This window comes from Diorhabda carinulata, chromosome 8 (assembly GCF_026250575.1).
Source record: "Diorhabda carinulata isolate Delta chromosome 8, icDioCari1.1, whole genome shotgun sequence".
Lineage (NCBI taxonomy): Eukaryota > Metazoa > Arthropoda > Insecta > Coleoptera > Chrysomelidae > Diorhabda > Diorhabda carinulata.
Genome location: NC_079467.1, coordinates 10,280,812 through 10,299,799, shown reverse-complemented (window position 1 = coordinate 10,299,799; position 18,988 = coordinate 10,280,812). Strand labels below are relative to the sequence as shown.

General features: G+C 28.8%; 2 protein-coding genes across 7 annotated transcripts in view; one reads left to right on the top strand and one right to left on the bottom strand.

The window, feature by feature from the left end:
- Window positions 1-18,988, bottom strand: part of LOC130897272 (protein prickle-like) — a 629,019-nt gene that overhangs the window by 50,909 nt on the left and 559,122 nt on the right. The window contains exon 1 of one of the 6 annotated variants that reach the window (XM_057806042.1): window positions 4,345-4,448. The exons of the other annotated variants lie outside the window; for them this stretch is intronic. The gene's annotated coding sequence lies outside the window, so the exon portion shown is untranslated. Of the gene's footprint in view, window positions 1-4,344; window positions 4,449-18,988 lie in introns of those variants that run through there. 6 annotated transcript variants of the gene reach the window in all.
- LOC130897274 (neprilysin-2-like) lies at window positions 726-13,397 on the top strand. The gene is made up of 9 exons (XM_057806044.1): window positions 726-972; window positions 3,159-3,619; window positions 7,135-7,296; window positions 7,486-7,667; window positions 9,466-9,621; window positions 10,556-10,796; window positions 11,109-11,280; window positions 12,334-12,584; window positions 12,951-13,397. The coding sequence occupies exons 1-9, from the start codon at window positions 843-845 to the stop codon at window positions 13,266-13,268; spliced, it is 2,073 nt and encodes a 690-aa protein (XP_057662027.1). The 5' UTR covers window positions 726-842; the 3' UTR covers window positions 13,269-13,397.

Below are 18,988 nucleotides of genomic sequence, written 5' to 3'. Positions count from 1 at the left end.
TTTTTTGCATCGAGTCCCGGAGCACCCTGTATAGAAAAAGGTTACAAATTCCGCCACAAAAAACAGGCAGCTAATTTACTTTTTATTCGCTTTTTGAGGAACTTTTATTCTGAAAAGAATTGTCGGTAAGCAGAAGTGGGTTACTTCGTTTTGTCCTATAAAAACTTCATTCTTCTTTTTTGTTTTCTTTTGACTGCTTCTCAAATTTGGAGCAAAATAAAAAGCACTCGATAGCAATGAATATACGATTCTGATAGAATAATACAATTCCAGATCAATTATCAATTAGGTGGAAATAAATATACAAATAAGAGAGAATTGGAAATGTTCTGGGTATTTTGTTAGGTGTCTTCACCTCTTGTAATATTTATTTCATTGTTAATTATTAACAATCATTAACTGTAACTTCTTGCCTATTCATGGATTACTCAACATTTCAAGTTTCTTCCTTATGTGTTCTATTTAATGTACGGTAGAGACTCTCAAACAACCTGGAGTTGTGAAGAAACGATTTTTCCCTATTTTATTATAAAAAACCGTGTGAAGGAAATGGGTAAGTGATGGAATACACTACTGAGCGTAGGCTACATTATTTAAACTAAATACTCCAAACTGGGGTAATTGAAATTTCTTCATGGTTTTCATAAAGGAAACATTGAGTTTACGTAATCACCTTCCGTGACCTTCGTAAGTTAAATTGAAATTACCACAATAATTCTCGTGTTACTTTTATTTTAAGATGCATACTTCTAGTGTGTTTATTTCGTGACGTAACCGGGAAAGTTTAAGATTTCTACTGTGAGAAAAATATATTTTCTTTACGACTCAGTTTAATTCCGGACATGGACGAAAAATTGCCAAAAAGACGATGGAAAGAAAAAAGAAACACGTTTTATGTTGTTATGATAGTTACTTTAGTAATAGTGTTATCAGGGGTGATTGTGGTGTTGAAGTTAAGAAAAATATACAGGGGTAAGAAATCAACTTATTTCTGGATATTAATTTATCATCTAACTATTGTGAAAACGGATGAATACAATATATATATATATATATATATATATATATATATATATATATATATATATATATATATATATATATATGTATCTGATAATGTTTTTATACGCGGATGATACCTGATGTGAGTGATTCCTGATGATTGTATTATTTTCAGAAAACTATCTTTCCAAATTACATACCATAAATAGCATAATTATCGGTTAATTAAGTTCCCAATGATGAAAACAAGAATATTTGAAAGTTCGAAATATACGTTAAAAAAAGTAGACATTGATACTTTACTCTTTATTGCCACAACCCCATAACAATCACGTTTATATACATACATTTTTGTAACGAAATCTTTATCTTTGCCAGCTATATTTGGTGTTTCATTGCCATGTTCTCAATAAGAAACCGCTCATACATATACATGTATATATATATATATATATATATATATATATATATATATATATATATATATATATATATATATATATATATCTAAAATGTTTACACTGAAAGATGAATATTGACTTTTCTTTAAGTCTTTATCAAAATATTTTGATGATAATTTCACCACATTTTAGTTACAATATGAGAATTGTCTCATGTTTAGACTACAAATTTTCATGAGTTTAAAGCTTATGAATTAGATTCGTGGATAAAACCATATTTTTCATATTAAACGGTAATTTCTAGATTTGCTGTAAAAAAATTCTCTGGATTCTAAATAATTCAACCAATGTACCAAAATAGAAAGTTTATCAATATTACTGATGCGATATTAAGAAAATAAGTTTTTAGGACCTCATTGTAAATTGGGAATTTGGAAGAATATGACATATATATTGGTATTACTAGCTGACCCGGCAAACTTCTTACCGTCTAACAGTCGACTCTTTATTTTTTTAATACTTATTTTGCTATTCGGGTCGCTGAGTCTGCTAATAAGGGAAAATTGAGTTAATAAGGCAACAATTACATTATGTCGAAAAATAAAAATGATAAAACATCTAAAAATTTTCAATGAAAATTACAATATCAATTATGATACCTACTTATTATATTTCATTTTATTCTTACTTATTCTAAATAAGTTTTATTTTTACCATACTACTTTATGATATACTGTATTTTTTGTTTGATTACCTGTCACGTAAACAAACAGAGCAGATATATGTCGAGTATAAATGAATCACGAGACAACACTTTTTTAATTTTATAGATATTTTTGGCTTTGACATTTATCGATACTTACTTCCCTGAACCTCTCTACAACTCTTGATTATATTGTTGAAGATAGAAAAGAATTGTTTTTAGACTTAACCATCCTCGTACTTCAAGGACTATTATAAAAAAAGAAATAGCGAAATCGGTTCAGCTGTTTTCGAGATTTGCGCTTAGCAACACATTCAGCTATTCATTTTTATATTATAGATGAAAAAGGCACCGGTAGAAACTTTTTCAACCCGTTTATAAATCTTTGCATCATTTTTAGAGATTTTCTGGTGTTTTTTCTGTTAATTCATAGTTTTAATTCCGAAGAACGGTAAAAGGATGTTTATAAATTGTTTTTCTCAATGAATTCAACTACTTTTATAACTAATTCTAAAACAATCTTTATTTACTGAGTGACTGCAATTCTTACACTTCTCTTCGTATTTTTAAGGAGGTCCTTTCGCCTTCTATTATAGTTGTTGATTAGATAAGGTTAAAAAAGTTCGAAATTAGTTCTTTCAAACCTGTAGTTTGTTCCGTGAACTTTATTATTCACATTGTGTTTTTTTAGAGATATAATCTTAAAAAAATTTAGAAATGCTAATTATAAAGCTTTTCATCTAATAAGAAACGATAATATAATTAAAAAATATATAAATACATAACTTTCACTGCATGTTAGCATAGGTAATGATTTGAGCTAATATAAAAAATATATTTTCATCAAAATGTAATTTCCACTGGTGACAAAAGGATTTATGATAATTCAAATGTTCAATATTTATCAGATTCATTTTTTAACTCAAGATTCTATTCTAAGGAGTACTTCTTCGTATCTAGAATATACAAAAATAATCAGAATTACTATAAAAAAGTTATGTTAATAAATGTTAAGAAATCTATCGAATCATTCATCAATTTATATTTTCCAGACAACATATGTCTCAGTGCGGACTGTGTCAATTCTTCAGAATACTTCTTGGATATAATAAACAATTCCATCAATCCCTGTGATAATTTCTATGAATTTGCTTGTGGTGGATATCAAGAAACGACGTCGACTCTGGCCGAATCGCAAAAGAGAGTACTGCATGAATTAGAATTATTTACTCTCGGAGCTATCAAGGCAGACGATGCTAAGTCGATTAAAATACAAAAAAAATATTACAAAACTTGTATGAATACTCTAGCAATAGAGGAAGATGATAATCAGAGTATCAAGAAAATATATGAACAGCTTGGAGGGTGGCCCATACTATCCTTGGAATGGATTAACTCTTATAACTTGGAAAAAATTACCAAGCAATGTGCGGAGATGGGATTGTTCTACAATTGGTTTTTCGAGATTGATACTTATCAGCGTTCGTTAACAGACACCGAGCATCTGCTTAGAGTAAGTATAAAATATAAATCTTACTAACATTTTGTTTGTTTATATGCGCGTGTCTATGATCTTTTAAAATGTATTGTGAGGTTTTATTTTGACTACTTGTCACAAATCATATTTATTTTTCGGCATTTATTGTGCAAACGGAAATAGGGATATTTCTTTCTAAAAGAGAAAGGGTAAAAGATAACTCGCGAATTTGGCATAAATTGTTTATTTCATGAAACTATCGAATCCGTCCTGGTCCGTACTAATTATTTTAGGAGATGTTAGTTAAATGAGGTCATAACATTAATTTTTGTTTTTTAGTTGAATATTATTGGAAATGTATTTATGACAGGAATTGAAAAGATTGAATATTAGGATGGGTCAGATAATGCAATAGTTTTATTTTCTATTTGTGCTACTGAAGAATCGGTTACTAGTCATATTTAAGCAAAGCAAAGAGAAACATTGGAGAACTTTTTTAAAAGCAATGAATATCCTATAAAATTTTATGTGATAATTATACAATCAATCAATAAAGATACATCTTTCAATTGGTCGTAGGAGAAAATAAAAAAGTATAGTGTGGAGTACCTTTCCATTGGTTAGGTTAGTAAAATTCTGAGAAAACATTTAATAAACCTACCAACAAAATTTTATACTCTTTTATATCTGCTAGTACCAAAATTATCCACACTCCTATTTCCACTTCAAAAACAATGTAATTTTCAACTTAAAAAACTCACATATTTCATTAGTTCTTCAAATATAAATATAACATTTATCTGGACTAAGGCTCATGTAGGGATCATAGGTAATGAAAAAGCAGATTTTGAAGCCTATTAAATCAGATTGGTCAAAATATATGATGATATCGCTAATAAATCTAAAAATCAATACTTCCTTATTCATCCTGAACTGCCAAAAAAATATCGCACCTTGAATTCCCCAACATAAGTAAATATTCATCAATAATCATGGTCGCTTCCGGCGTATCTTCACAGACTGGGCTTAGTAAGCTCTCCAAATTGTACTTGCAATAATAATAAAATTGCTGACCTAACCATATATTCTTCGAGTGCACCAATCATATTTTATCTACAAATGAACTGATAGCTCATTTGACGAAACATGGATTTTTTTATTTTCCAGTTCAAGTCCATTTGAAATATTCATCTGCCTACCCCCACTGATATGGCCAACTAATAATTTTGATTTACTTGATAAATTATATGTACACGTTGAAAAGTCTTAAGCGGTCTTGTTTTCAATCTGACATCTTGTGCAAATATCAATAACTGCTACGTATTGTACATATCAAGGTTGACTTCTTCAGCAAATCAATTTGATATAGGTCCGCTGAAAAAAGATCCTCTGTATATATTAAATTTTCCATTCTCTATTCTTTCAGAGAATAAGGTATTAAACAGATCTAAATCATCAGAATATTTGCAATTGTGTGCATCGTTATTGGATTACCAACTATTATGTACAGTTCTAGTGAAAACATAATTTTTTCTCATTTTGATATTTTACTATAAAAGCATATCTTTAATTTTGATGACAAGTTTTTGATATAACTCACTTAATTTTATGAATTATTCCTTATATCATGTCTATACTATGTTTATGCCTTCATCTCTCCTACTACATTTTCCTCATATCTTGTATGATTATTGAAAATATTAATATGTTAATAGTATCGAAGACCTTCACAAACACCTGTAGAAATTATCGTAAAATTGTTAAAGTAGTTTTATTTTTATCACAAATGTTAGTTTAACCGACATGAATGTAGATTCATTCATGTAAACAGTACAAATTAGTTTGGTTTTTGTTTGTTAAGAGAATAGCGAATAAATTTACACAATTACCCTTGATGTAATTACCCACTCATTCATAATTTTCACTAGCTGCACATTTGAAGTCTGAACCATTAAAAATAGATTACTAAATTAGAATAGCTCAAAAGTTTCAACAATACTAGTAAATAATGAGTTTTGTTAATATCGAACACAATTTCAATTTTAAAAAAAATCCCGTATATTCCGATAAACTTACCAGTAGTTTAATTTATCAGTTTTGGATGTAGATATCAGATTTCACAAGCATATTAAATTATTCAAAAAATCTAGTCAGATTTATGAGAAAGCATTTTATGTAGTATTTTGCTATATTGTGATTATATATTTCTGTATAATACAACACTAATCTTCACTTAAGAAAAAACTCTTGTAAATAACTGTGGGTACATCGTAGGTCAATAGACAAGTAGACAGTAGACAGTAGATTATTCGTCGAAAAATGACCAAGTGTTTGTCTATTCCCCTGGAACTTTAGCTAAAATTAGAATAGAATATCTATTAAAAAGGTTATGTTAGGTTAGGTTAGGTAAACAATGTGGAACAAACCGGTGTTCTTGTTTTAAAAATAAAATAAAATGTAAATCAAAATCTTTAATCTTATTCTGTAAACCCAATAGTCTGTTATCCGAATTTTAGCTAAAGTACCAGGAGAATAGTCAAACGCTTGGTCATTTTTCGACGAATAATCTATTGTCCGGCATTTAGCTAATACTCCGGGAAAATAGGCATACGTGGCGCGCCATCAGCCAAGTGCCTATTATCCTGAGATATTAGCTAAAATTCCTTGTCTATTGACCTATGACATGTATACCCAATCTTAGTCTAGTTAATTCTGGTATATATTTGTATTCCCAATAAAGCACTAATTTGTTCACCTCTGCTAATTTAGAGCTTGATGTCTTCCAGCCTTTATATCAATGAGATGTTAAAATTGTACATATCTATCCTTTTACGTATCAGTAAATCTTCTTCTTCTTCTATGTAAATTTCTTGTGATTTGTTAATCTCGTTACCCTCAATACACGGTAAATGAGACGGCACCAAAGAAACTGAATAATCAAATTTTTTTGGAAAAAAAATTATGATCACATTCAATTAGACGGTTGTTCAAAGTTTTGTAAATATTAACGCAAAGTTTCTCTATTTTTTCATCTAAAAATATCAACTAAATCTTTAATAGTTGATCATTGTATATTTGGGCCAGCAGCCTACTATTATATCATTTGTTTGTATGATGTTATTGATAGTGATTAGAAAAAGGTTTGCACTATACGAATAATTATACCTAAGTTAAAATTTCTGGAACCGATAGCAAAATTCATACTGAATACATTGTTTACACTGCCGTTTGGATAACCAATGTAATGTCTTAAGAAACTGTAGCTAAACTAAAACCTATTAATTTTACATACTTATAAATACTAAATTTTTTGACGTGAAAAAAAATTCTTGTATATTAATGTGAATATTCTTTATCGTTTATATATAATATATATATATATATATATATATATATATATATATATATATATATATAATAATCAAATATTTGGTTCCATGTTAATTTCTTTAGTTGTTTTCAAATGGATTTACGAAAAATGACTTTGTCAAGAACACCGAACAAACCTAAACTTCTTCGGAGTATCTGAAATGTTTTTGAGTACTTTGTAGATTTTGCCTCCAACTAACACGAATTTTATCAAGCATATTCACAAAACCAACTATCAAGTCCTTATACAGAATGTTGTGAAAAGGCTGGGATCTAATAGGGCCTTAGATGAAATTGCTGATGCATCCAGAAAAATCGTTGAATTTGAGAATTCTTTAGCTCAGGTAATTTACTAGTTTGAATACTTGTACTTGAATAGTTTTACAGTATTACTTATTATTTAAATAATTAGTATCGATAATACAACCTATTTAAATGTTTCTAATCAAAAGAATATTTGTTAACAGCTAATGAATTAAATATTATGCAAATTATATTGAAAATGGTACTTTTAACAATTTTATGATTTTTAGATTATTTCAGAATCTACAGCCCACATTACAAACAAGACGGTCAGTGACTTAAAAAGAGAATTTCCTAATATTCCTTGGGCTTCTTTATTCACGAATGTTGTCATTGAAACCAATGCTTCAATAGAAGTATCTTCTTTGTATTTTTCAAAACTTATACGACTACTGGAACAAACTAGTATCAGGTATTGTATTATGTTATCTAGTAAATTTATCTTATCAATTCAGTCATTAATTTGTCAATAATCAATTACGAAAAAATCAGGTATTCATGGAATGAGAATAGGCGAAGGTATTCTAATATTGAATTTCAAATACAAACATCAATATAAAGACAAATTTACTATGTTTTAGTTAGAATTTTTCAAAATTTTAGAGAGGTGTTTAAGAGTAGACTTTATAAATGTTTGGAAAATAATGGGCATCAGAACATTTTGATAAAATAAGTTATATTTTTATATTCTAATGCAAAACACTGATTTCACCGAAAGTTTTGAAAATAATGATTGAGTATTGCGCTGCAAACATACTCTCTAGATCCTTTTGTTGGAGTGGATCAGTCACCATAGTCCATGTGTACACCTATTCGCTTATTTTCAGCCACAACTTCCTATTTGCTGTCTTTTCCTACAGTTTTTAACTCCTACTCTGCTCAAGTCATCCCCCACCTTATTTATCCATTTTGCCCTAGGTCCGCCGCATCTTTTTCTACCACCATAATCCCATTGCATCATATTGAATGCCATATATTTTATTCCTTCTCTTTATACATGCCCCAACAAATGGAGTCACTGAGCTTTGATTTTTTTTTCACAATGTCTTCGCCGTTGAGTTCGTCAGTTATTTCACGGTTCGTTGTTATCCTATTCCCCTTCACTAATTTTCACTGGTCCCATTATTGTTTTGGTTATTTATCTTTCCGTTCCTTTTCTTAATTTTTCTTCATAATTTCTTGTTAGGGTCATTATTTCAGGTGAGTACATCATTAGTGGTCCAATCTTTTTTTTATGTTTCTAAATGTTCTGATTTTAGGTCTCTTCTGTTTCAAAATTGGTATTTTTAATATGTTTTAAAAGATTGATTAAAAATTGACTAATTTTAAATCTTAATCAAAATATGATATTGATACTGACATTTTGCGTATTTATATTCATGATGAAGGGAATCTTTTAATCAATATAGATATACAAATTGCCAGGGTAAGTATCATATTTTGATAGACTTAAAATTAGTCGAAACGTCAATTTTGTATCAATCTTTTAGAACTTATTAAAAAAAAACTAATTTTGAAACAGAAGAGACCTAAAATCAAGAACATTTAGAAATATAAACATATCAAAAGGTCTAAGGAATAAGAAATTGAAGAAATTTTCTATTAGTATGGAAGGCTCTAATTAATTAATAATTTTTTCTTCAATGTAAGTACTCATATCCTCAACTTTTGATCATAATCTCGAGGTAGAAATAGCAAAGGTAATTATTTGTCCACCACTGACTGACTTAAATTTGTCTGATTTCCAATTCTTTTGATATCCTTTCCTTAAACCATATTTTCTTAATTATTCTTCCTTAAAGTTTGGTTCCTCCATGCTATATCAGCTGTATGTTTATTTCATCTTTATTTCAATTATTTTATCATTCTCTTCCTGTTCCTCGTCCTCCTCTCTGCTTGGTTCAGTAAGCAAGTTCTAGATATAATGAATAGGTGCCTAAATCAGAAACCAGAAACATCAACATAGCTTGCGATAGACTATCATATTTATCTTAATTGTATGGAAACTTTCATACTAATCTAATAGTCTTGACTATGTGATCTTAATGTGATTGTTGATCTTAATCAGTGTTTGTAAGGGGTTGTATCATTAGCATCGCATTCGTTCGGTTTATTTGTGCGGTGAATTACAATACAAAATTCCGAAACCTAGAGACGATCATGAGTATGATTACATATTATCCATAAAATTTTAATTATATATGTTCTAGCACCAAAGCAAATTATATATTTTGGAAAATCACCCAGTTTTTGTATCCATTCCTGTCGAGAGATATTAGAAGAGAATTCGAAGCATACGAAAATGTGATTAACAACAGCCAACCCAGTCGCAGATCAGATTTCTGTTCGGATATGATACAAACAGTGTAAGTATTTTGGACATATAAATACAGTATACGGAGTAAGACCATTAAAATACAGTAAAAAGTTTTATATAAAATTTTAGTATGAAGTTTCACAATATAAATTTACACAAAAATTCCAACATTGCTTTCACAATTCTAAGTGTCTGTGTTAATCATCATAAGTTGGTCAGTTTAGAATCACTTCGTCATCATGTCATGATTTCTAAAAAGTGACATATAAAGACTATAGGGTGAGCAAGGCTTCGTAGGAATGGCTTTTCTGTCAATAACTTCAATGAGGACTGATGTGTTGATGTAGGGAAAATTTCAGGTAGTTCTTATTATCTATAAATGATGCCGTGGATTATCTTTATTATCTTCACTTGTAACTTCACTTGTAATCTCGTTTGCTGAACGTTCCCCATCCATTTATGTCCACTGCTGATGAATAAAACTATCTTTTATACTACTCTTAATCATTCATAGTAAGTCTTGTAAATAATCTGCGTTATTATCGTTGTTATCTATTTAGAAAACTGTTTGATACGGTAACTCATAATTTGTACTTGTGTGACTAGTAAAATGATCATTGAAGATATTTTTCTTTAATGAATTTTCAAGTTTTCACTGGATTAAAAATGTTTCCCAGATTTTTTCAAAATTTCTAATACTAGACATAGAGTGTTTCGCTGTGGATAGCTTTTTATAAACGAGGTCTCTATGTGTTGTACAGTATCTATTATTTTCGGCGCTTCTAGGTTTACAGTGATTGATTTTAAGGCGCGTTTATGAGTACTCTTCTGAATGTCCAAAAAAGTTTTACATATTTTGCACACTCTAAGCTATTGAGCAATGTATTTATACCGCATTTACTATAATTTTTTCAAACCTGAACAACAGTACAATATCCATAATAAATTTTTACTTATTCCTCTACACAATTAACTCGTTCCAGATTCGCTTACGTTTCTGAAGCAGCTTATGCCAGAAAATATTCAGCGGAAAGAGAATCTATTAATGAAATTGTGAACAACATTAAACATATATTGCAAGATCACATCAATGAGTCTAAATGGATGAATCAGAATCACAAGACCTATGCCCTAGATAAATTGCGTAATATTAAAGTGTTCATTGGTGCACCAGATGAGGTTTTCGATGAAAAAAAATTTGATAACCTTTTAGGTGTTGATGAGGTAAGTAAGGGAACAGGTAAATAAACTAAGTTTGAAATATTGTTTGCGATTGTAAGAAATTCAAAGTTTTTTAATAAGATTGATGACACTGATAATCTATATTTAGTATTCTTTTACAGTTTCGTTCAATATGTCACTTCTTTCGACTCGCGTTTATAATTTTTATGAAAAAATGTATGAATGTGGTTTCAAGAAATAAATAAAAACATAATTACTCTCTCTTGTTCATATTTCTGATTCTTTTATCTTACGAAAACACCAAATATATAAAATGTGATATCACTTTAACATAGTATATTTTTTCATATCTAGATCAATATTCTTGATTTTAATAATACATTGGATATAGTAAGAACAGTGGACAAAAGTCGTGACAAATATAATCTCAATTTGACGAGGCAGAAAATCAGTTATCAACAAGGCGAATTATATCGCGACATTGTAACTATCGAAGCTAAGTATCTACCGAAAGAAAATCTTATATGTAAGTAATAAATATTATTTGAGAAACTGCTAACGGAACCTAAATCGTCAATTTTTTATATAAACGCATATAAATGACATTAGAATTAAGGGATGGAAATAATCGTTTTTATTATGATTTATCATAAAATTAGATCAAACCAAAAATGTATATGACATAATTATCTACTAAAAATAAATTCTGAATAGTTTTTTCCTGAGAGATACCGTTTCTGAAGTATAAAGATTTTGGAAGTTGAAAAATTTTTATCGTCATAGTGAAAATGTTTTTTAATTCAATTCACTTAGGAAAAAAGTACGGTATTCTGAACATTGATGCCAATATTTACCTCTATACGAATTTTTGTAGCTTCAATACTATGTTTAGGGTTAATTTGATATAGTATATTATTAGACATCAAGAACTACAAGACTATAGGAGTTCTCGAAAACTATGATCGGGTTAATCCGATCATGTTTGAATGCTCGGAAACGAACCCGGACACGCTTATTGTTGTTCGGTAACTGGTCGTATAATCCTTTCTAGCGATTAGCTAATGGATTGTTTTATTTGCCTATAGGTTTTTGAACATGTATTTATTTTTCTTATATGGTTGTCTACTATTAATTTACATAAACAGCGTAATTGAACGCGACGTTCGGAAACCGTGATCTAAATTTCGTTCTGGGTTAGGATACGCAATCAGCTGATAAGTGATCTACCTGAACTTGGGTTGTAGCTTTCAAAATGCCCTCATAAGAGGACAATGTTTGGTAAAGTTAATACTGTTCGACATGGTTGTACTATCTTTTCTTCTGGCATGTTATAATACTAAATTGAAACTTTAGAAAATATCTGGAACAGATTCAAATTATCTTTTTATTATTTGGTACTGTAGAAATTAGAGCAACTGTCAAAAAGTACTCATCAACTTTGATCCGACTAATCAATAATCATTAGAGTAAATTTATAGAATAAAATACTTTGTATAGAGGAGCAAAACGTGGTAATCTGCAGAAACTGTTTTTAGCCATTTCTCCTTTTTACAATCTAATTTGGATATTTGGATTTTAGATATCCCAGCTGCAATAATTGGGGGAGTATTTGATTCCCATAAAGGGTTGAATTTCCGCAATTACAGCGTTCTGGGAACCATAATAGCACACGAGTTTACTCATGCTTTTGGAATAGTGGATACTTTTATGCATACGACTGAAAAAGAAATACGGAAATGGTCCAACGAAACCTATCAGTCATTTTCGAAAAATACAGAGTGTCTTTTGGAAGAATGTTTACAATTTGATCTAAAGGGTTCGATAAATGAAGTAAGTTTAATATAAAAATTCGAATTAAATCAAGGTTTAAAACATAATTATTTTTTAATTACTATTTTTATATTACTGGTATTTGAGAAGATATTCCATACTTACTGCTTTTTCTCTCATTGCATGATTAAATCTTCTTTAGAACTTTCATATTCCGAAATCTAGTGAAACTGTTGTACAGTACAACTTTTTTTACTATTTTCTGGAATTTTCTAACATACATTATGCAGCAGTTTATTATAGATTTGTAAATACTCCGATGACATAATTTATGAGTTTTTATTATTATTTTTTTTACAACAATATTGTCCTCTTACTTCATAGTTCTTGTTCTGATACTTCATTTTTTCAATTATTTTGTTCCAGACTTGCAACAAACTGTTTGACGAAAATTTTGCTGATTACGCTTCTGTCGATATATCCTATGAAGCATTCAGAAAACAGAAAGCCGAAAGTATCAATCAACTACCTGGGCTTAAATATAATTCAAACCAGCTATTTTGGTTAAGTTACGCAGGCACCATGTGTAATGGCAATACAAATGCTACTACATTAATTCGGAGGCATTTAAATCCAGCATTTCGAATTTTAGGCTCTTTCAGGAATTCTAGACACTTTGCTAAAGATTTTAATTGCAAATCCGGAACCTATATGAATCCTGTTGATAAGTGTATAGTGTTATGAAAAATGTTATTCATCTAATGTTTTATTGTTATACTGAAGACTTTAGAAACAATGGAAATATAAAACATTGAATTTTTTCATATGGAGTTAATAATGTATTATGTTTTAAATACAATTTATCTGAAACTAGTGATTAATGATTAATGAATCCATTCCAACTTTCCATGTAGCTCTCAATTAGCATGTGAAAATGTAACAGATTAAAGTAGGAACAGATGGAAAAGGAACAGTTTTTATTGCCCCATTAATGAAGTTTTTAACAATATTCTTCTCAATTGAATTATAATGAAATGAGGAGGAGAAAATATATAATTTGAGTAAAGATAAATAAAGTGTTTAGTGCTTAATGTATGCTAAACGAGCAGTATACACCAAAAAGCGGTTATTATTTCGATATTTTTATATATAACCAAGAAGTAAATACACCGATTTTGTTATTTGCTTGAGAAAGTAGAAGTAAATTGATATGTTATTATAGATATCTACTAATAAAAAAGTGGGGCGGTGAGATTACTCAAGATTCTTAAGAGAATAATTTGGAGACGGAGCTTGTCCAGTGCTTGAAATGCGAAAGAGATTATATTTTCCATTTATAACATAAGCACGGCAAAATGAGGAATGCTTTCATTTTGAAATATTCTCGTAGTTAATGATTATTAAATAATAATGAAATTGAATTAATTAACGTATGATAGTTGCGAAGATCGAATATCCTTTGGGCCATTTTGTAGAAATATTTTGTTCGTCATCATTAAGGTAGAATAAAAGTTTTGAAAAATGTAGTTTATTCATATCTATTTCACCTTTTCCACTATATGGGGAATTCTAGTAGTATTAAAGTTAACGAAATATCATTTTTCTATCTATTTATACTACTATACTATTATAGAGTCTAATTTTTAATGATTCTATTTAAGACTATTTCAAAAATACATTGTGAACGTTTTTATGTTGTAATCCTATTTACGTACTGATATTAATTGATATTTAACCTTCAATGAACTTTGCCGAGTTAAATAAAGTAAGATACAAAGCCAACATCTCCAAAGATAAAGAAGATAAATATATATATATATATATATATATATATATATATATATATATATATATATATATATATATATATATATATATATATATAAATAAGAATATTCTTTAGGATACTTCTATTTTTAATTTTAAGAAATATACGGTTACTTTAAATGTTTACTTATGTTACTTTACATACAGCGCCATCTCTGATAAAAGCATGTACTACAAATCAATATTTTAAGTCGATCAAGATGTGACATAGCTTGGCGTTAGCATCATCTGGAATTGCGGCGACTCTTCTAGATGGCGGTCGTACTGCACATTCTGTGCTTAAGTTGCCACTTAATTTAAACACAATTGATACTCCAACATGCAATATTTCCCGATCCAGTGCAATGAGAAAATTGTCAATGCAACGCAAGCTCATTGTTTGGGATGAGTGCACAATGGCACATAAGAAATCACTTGAAGCACTTAACTTTATACTGAAGGATCTTCGGCGAAATAACAACATCTTTGGCGGCTTGATATTGTTGGCAGGCGATTTCAGGCAGATGTTGCTAGTAATTCTGTGGAACACCTGCAGATGAATGGAATGCTTGCCTAAAGGCATCACCTTTATGGAATAACGTAAATACATTATCGTTAACAACTAATATGAGAGTTCAACTTCAAAATGATCAAAGTGCTGCACAATTTTCCAAACAATTGTTAGCTGTTGGAAATGGAAAAGTCCCAGTTGATGCGACCTCTGGATTAGTTACTCTTACCAACGACTTTTGCCGATTTGTAGACTCTCAATTAGCTCTTATTGAAAATGTTTTCCCAAACATTGGTGAGAATTATCAGAATTATGCTTGGTTGAGTCAACGAGCAATTCTTGTCGCAAAGAATAATGATGTAAACGCACTGAATTTCACCATTCAATCAAAAATTGCTGGCGATTTGGTGACATACAAATCCGTTGATTCCATAACAAATCCCGATGATGTAGTAAATTATCCAACAGAGTTTTTGAACTCTCTGGAGTTACCAGGATTTCCACCACATAACTTGCAACTCAAAGTTGGTACAGTTATGATATTGCGTAATTTGAATCCACCGCGACTTTGCAACGGTACTCGACTTTCGGTAAAAAGACTTATGCCGAATTTGATTGAGGCAACCATTATTAACGGAAAGTACGCAGGTGAAAATGTATGTATTCCTCCAATACCAATGATTCCGACTGATCTTCCGTTTGAATTCAAACGATTGCAACTTCCAGTTCGCCTTGCGTTCGCAATGACAATTAACAAGTCGCAAGGCCAATTGGTTTGTGTTTGCGGAATAAATTTAGAAAATCTTTGTTTTTCACATGGGCAGTTATACGTTGCGTGTTCACGAGTTGGGAAACCATCCGCTTTGTTTGTGTTAACGTCAGACCAAAAAATCAAAAAATGTGGTTTACCAAAGGGCACTTCAATGAAACGGATAATTTGCGGACACGTATAACGCTTCGATTCAATATTTACTTTGGATTCACTTTCATTTGTAATCGAAATGAATTCATTACTGTTGTGAAATGAAATAATTTTTTTCCTTTTCAAATATAAAACAAAAAAAAATTTCTCTTCATCTTTTAATCACCAAACGAAATGTTACATAAAACGAAGCCATTTGGTGGCTAAACGGAGTTCGCCGCGTTTGCTAGTATTTTGTAAAATAAGGTTTAACGAAATTGTTTTATTGTGGTAGGATTAGGCCTAGGTAGGCAAAATTTTTACAAGCATCAACAATCTCAAAAATCACCAAAAATTTTAATTAATTATTTCCTAGACGATGAATACATAAGTATTCAAAAACTCGGGAAATATATTGAAGTTAGTCCTTGGTGAACGTGGATTTGGAAATCCAAGGCAACTTAGGTATAATACTATTTTCCAATAAATCTAGATACGCCAGATCATTCAAGTTATCCTTAATGAAAAAGGGATCAATTTTTTTGTCGCCTATTCAGTTACTCAACTCAAATCATTAAGGACAAAAAAAAACAAAAAACTTGAAAAATTGCTAAATACATCATAGCAATTGGAGACATTGTGAGGTTCCAAGTTTCAGATATAATTCGAGCTCATGGCAATTGGAAATTGCTACTATTACTGAAGTAATAACCCCTAACTTTATAAACTGGGAACCAAAAAATATGCTAAAAATCAACAAAGAAGTCAAGTCACAATGTAAAGTGAATAGAATGTGCTCTGAATGAGGAGGGCACGTTCATAGTAATGTAGTAGAAAATATGATTGGGGATCTGATACATTGTTTCAATTAATAAATCTGTGTTATTTATTCAATTTTATATCTTGTTACTCATATCTCCAATAGTTCTTGTATAAAGATTGAAGTAGTGAAAACTAATGGATTCAAAATGTAGAAATTTAATTTTCAGTTTACCCAAGTTTCATAATCATACGTCAAAACGGAACTTAAAACAGATTCATGATTCATATTGTTGCCAAAATTTTGACAACTGAAAAAAAAACTACAAAAAATGTTTATTTTTAGAAACAACATATATTGCTCAAAATGATCAATGCATTAATAAGAAAACTGATTTAAATAACCTTAGTGTAATGTATGCAAATCTTTTAGATGTTGAAAAAACAAATTCTATGAAAATTCAACGCCATTAACACCCAACTAACCTCAACTAACCTATAAATTTCAACTTCACTTTTAACGACATAACCTATAAAATTTATTGTCATTTATATTACCCAACCTATTGAAATTTAATGTTATCCATATCAATATTAAAGATCATTCACAAAAACTTATCCTTATCCACCTATGAAAATTCAACGTCATTTATAATCTAACCAATCAAAAATTAATGAAAGTTCCTATAGTTACCAGAATCAATATTTTAATTAATCAATTTAACATCAATTTGAATATTGAATTCTATGAGTTTAAAAATTTTTACTAGCATCAATAATATCAAAAATCACCGAAAATCTTAATTAATTATTATAAGTAAAAATTTTATTATTGTTATACATTCATACATATATCTTATATAGTATTTGACCATAATTTCAGTCCCAGACGATAAATACATAAAGTATTCGAAAGCTCGGAAAATATATTGAAGTTAGTCCACTTTGGTGTTTCCTTGCCACATTAATTAAAAATATCTTTTGATAGGAAATCAGTTCAAAATAATAGGTGAAAATTTGATGTTTCGACCTATGACTAAACATTGACAATTTGCGTATTTATATTATTCAATAGATCACTGATTTTTTTATCAAAATATCAATCTTTACATGTTATGTTAAACTGAATTTTACAAACAAGAGACCTAAAATCAAGACAAATTATTACGAAATATATATATATATATATATATATATATATATATATATATATATATATATATATATATATATATAGTTCAGTTCTGTTATTCGGTTGCTTAGAGCAGTTTATCACAATAAAATAAATAACATTCTTTATATTAAGTTTTGCCCAACACTATATTCTAAATTATTATTTAATTTTGACAAATCCTGTATAATCAAAGAATTTAATCCATAAATTGACAGATAAAAACAGGAGCACCAACTTCAAAAATTTGTGTGACATACCAACATAAATTTTAAGGTTATAAATGATAAAATATAAAAATTTTGACAACTGCAATGATAAAATTAATAACATAGGAATGAAATAAATACAACAAAGAAATTATAGCATAATATTATTTGAATAAAGTCACAATAATTTAAAAATTTAGAAATGACAATTTAGTAACTAACTTTTAAAATAAATATCATTGGTTAAAGAGAAGAATGAAGAAAAAGAATGAAGAAGAATATCAACAACGAAAAAATTTTTTTTGTAAGAGAAAAAAGAGTAAAATAATTTTAATTGAAATTAAAAAAAAATTAAAATCTTGATAAAAAAGGCATAAAATATTCAAAGGATTGATAATTAATAATTGTATAAGTGTAGTAATAAGAAATTAGTGAAAACAATTAAATAAAGTGAAATAAGTGAGAATACTCACAAAGGGACAATTTCCAAGATAAAGAAGTTGTGAAAAGGAAAAGAACAGGAGTGGAACTACAGCGGAGTATCTGCTTATTCTGCAAGGCCGTAACAATTTCCAATTTAAAAAAAAAAAAATTAAAAATACAACATAACAAACACTTAAGGTACTGTTCTATTAAGTTTAAGTATTTCTTTTAGTATATAATATTTGAGTTCACATTTCCATATAATTTAGTTTTATGAGTGCAATTATGAGTATGAATGAATGAATGAATGTTTGTAAAATAAAATAATTGTAATAGCTAGTTAAGAAATTGTATATTTTGAATATTTTATTCATTATAAAGAACAGACCCGGTCTTAAAACTATTATAATCTGACCTTATAACCATAACAATTTATCGCAATAAAATTTTTTAATTTGACCTCACAATATAATACCCTGAGAATAAAAAAAATAATAATAACATAATAAAATAAAGAAATTCAAATAATTATTAATGGCGCCCAAATTATTTTATTTAAAATAAAATTTATAAAAATAAACATTACACACTATAATACCTATATATATATATATATATATATATATATATATATATATATATATATATATATATATATATATATATATCATTCCTGGCAACTCT

Excerpts from the sequence above, each read along its gene's own strand:
- LOC130897274 (XM_057806044.1), top strand. The coding sequence starts at position 843 with ATGGACGAAAAATTGCCAAAAAGACGATGGAAAGAAAAAAGAAACACG. Across the intron at positions 7,297-7,485 it reads TTGAGAATTCTTTAGCTCAG|ATTATTTCAGAATCTACAGC; the intron begins GTAATTTACTAG and ends TATGATTTTTAG. Across the intron at positions 7,668-9,465 it reads CTGGAACAAACTAGTATCAG|CACCAAAGCAAATTATATAT; the intron begins GTATTGTATTAT and ends TATATGTTCTAG.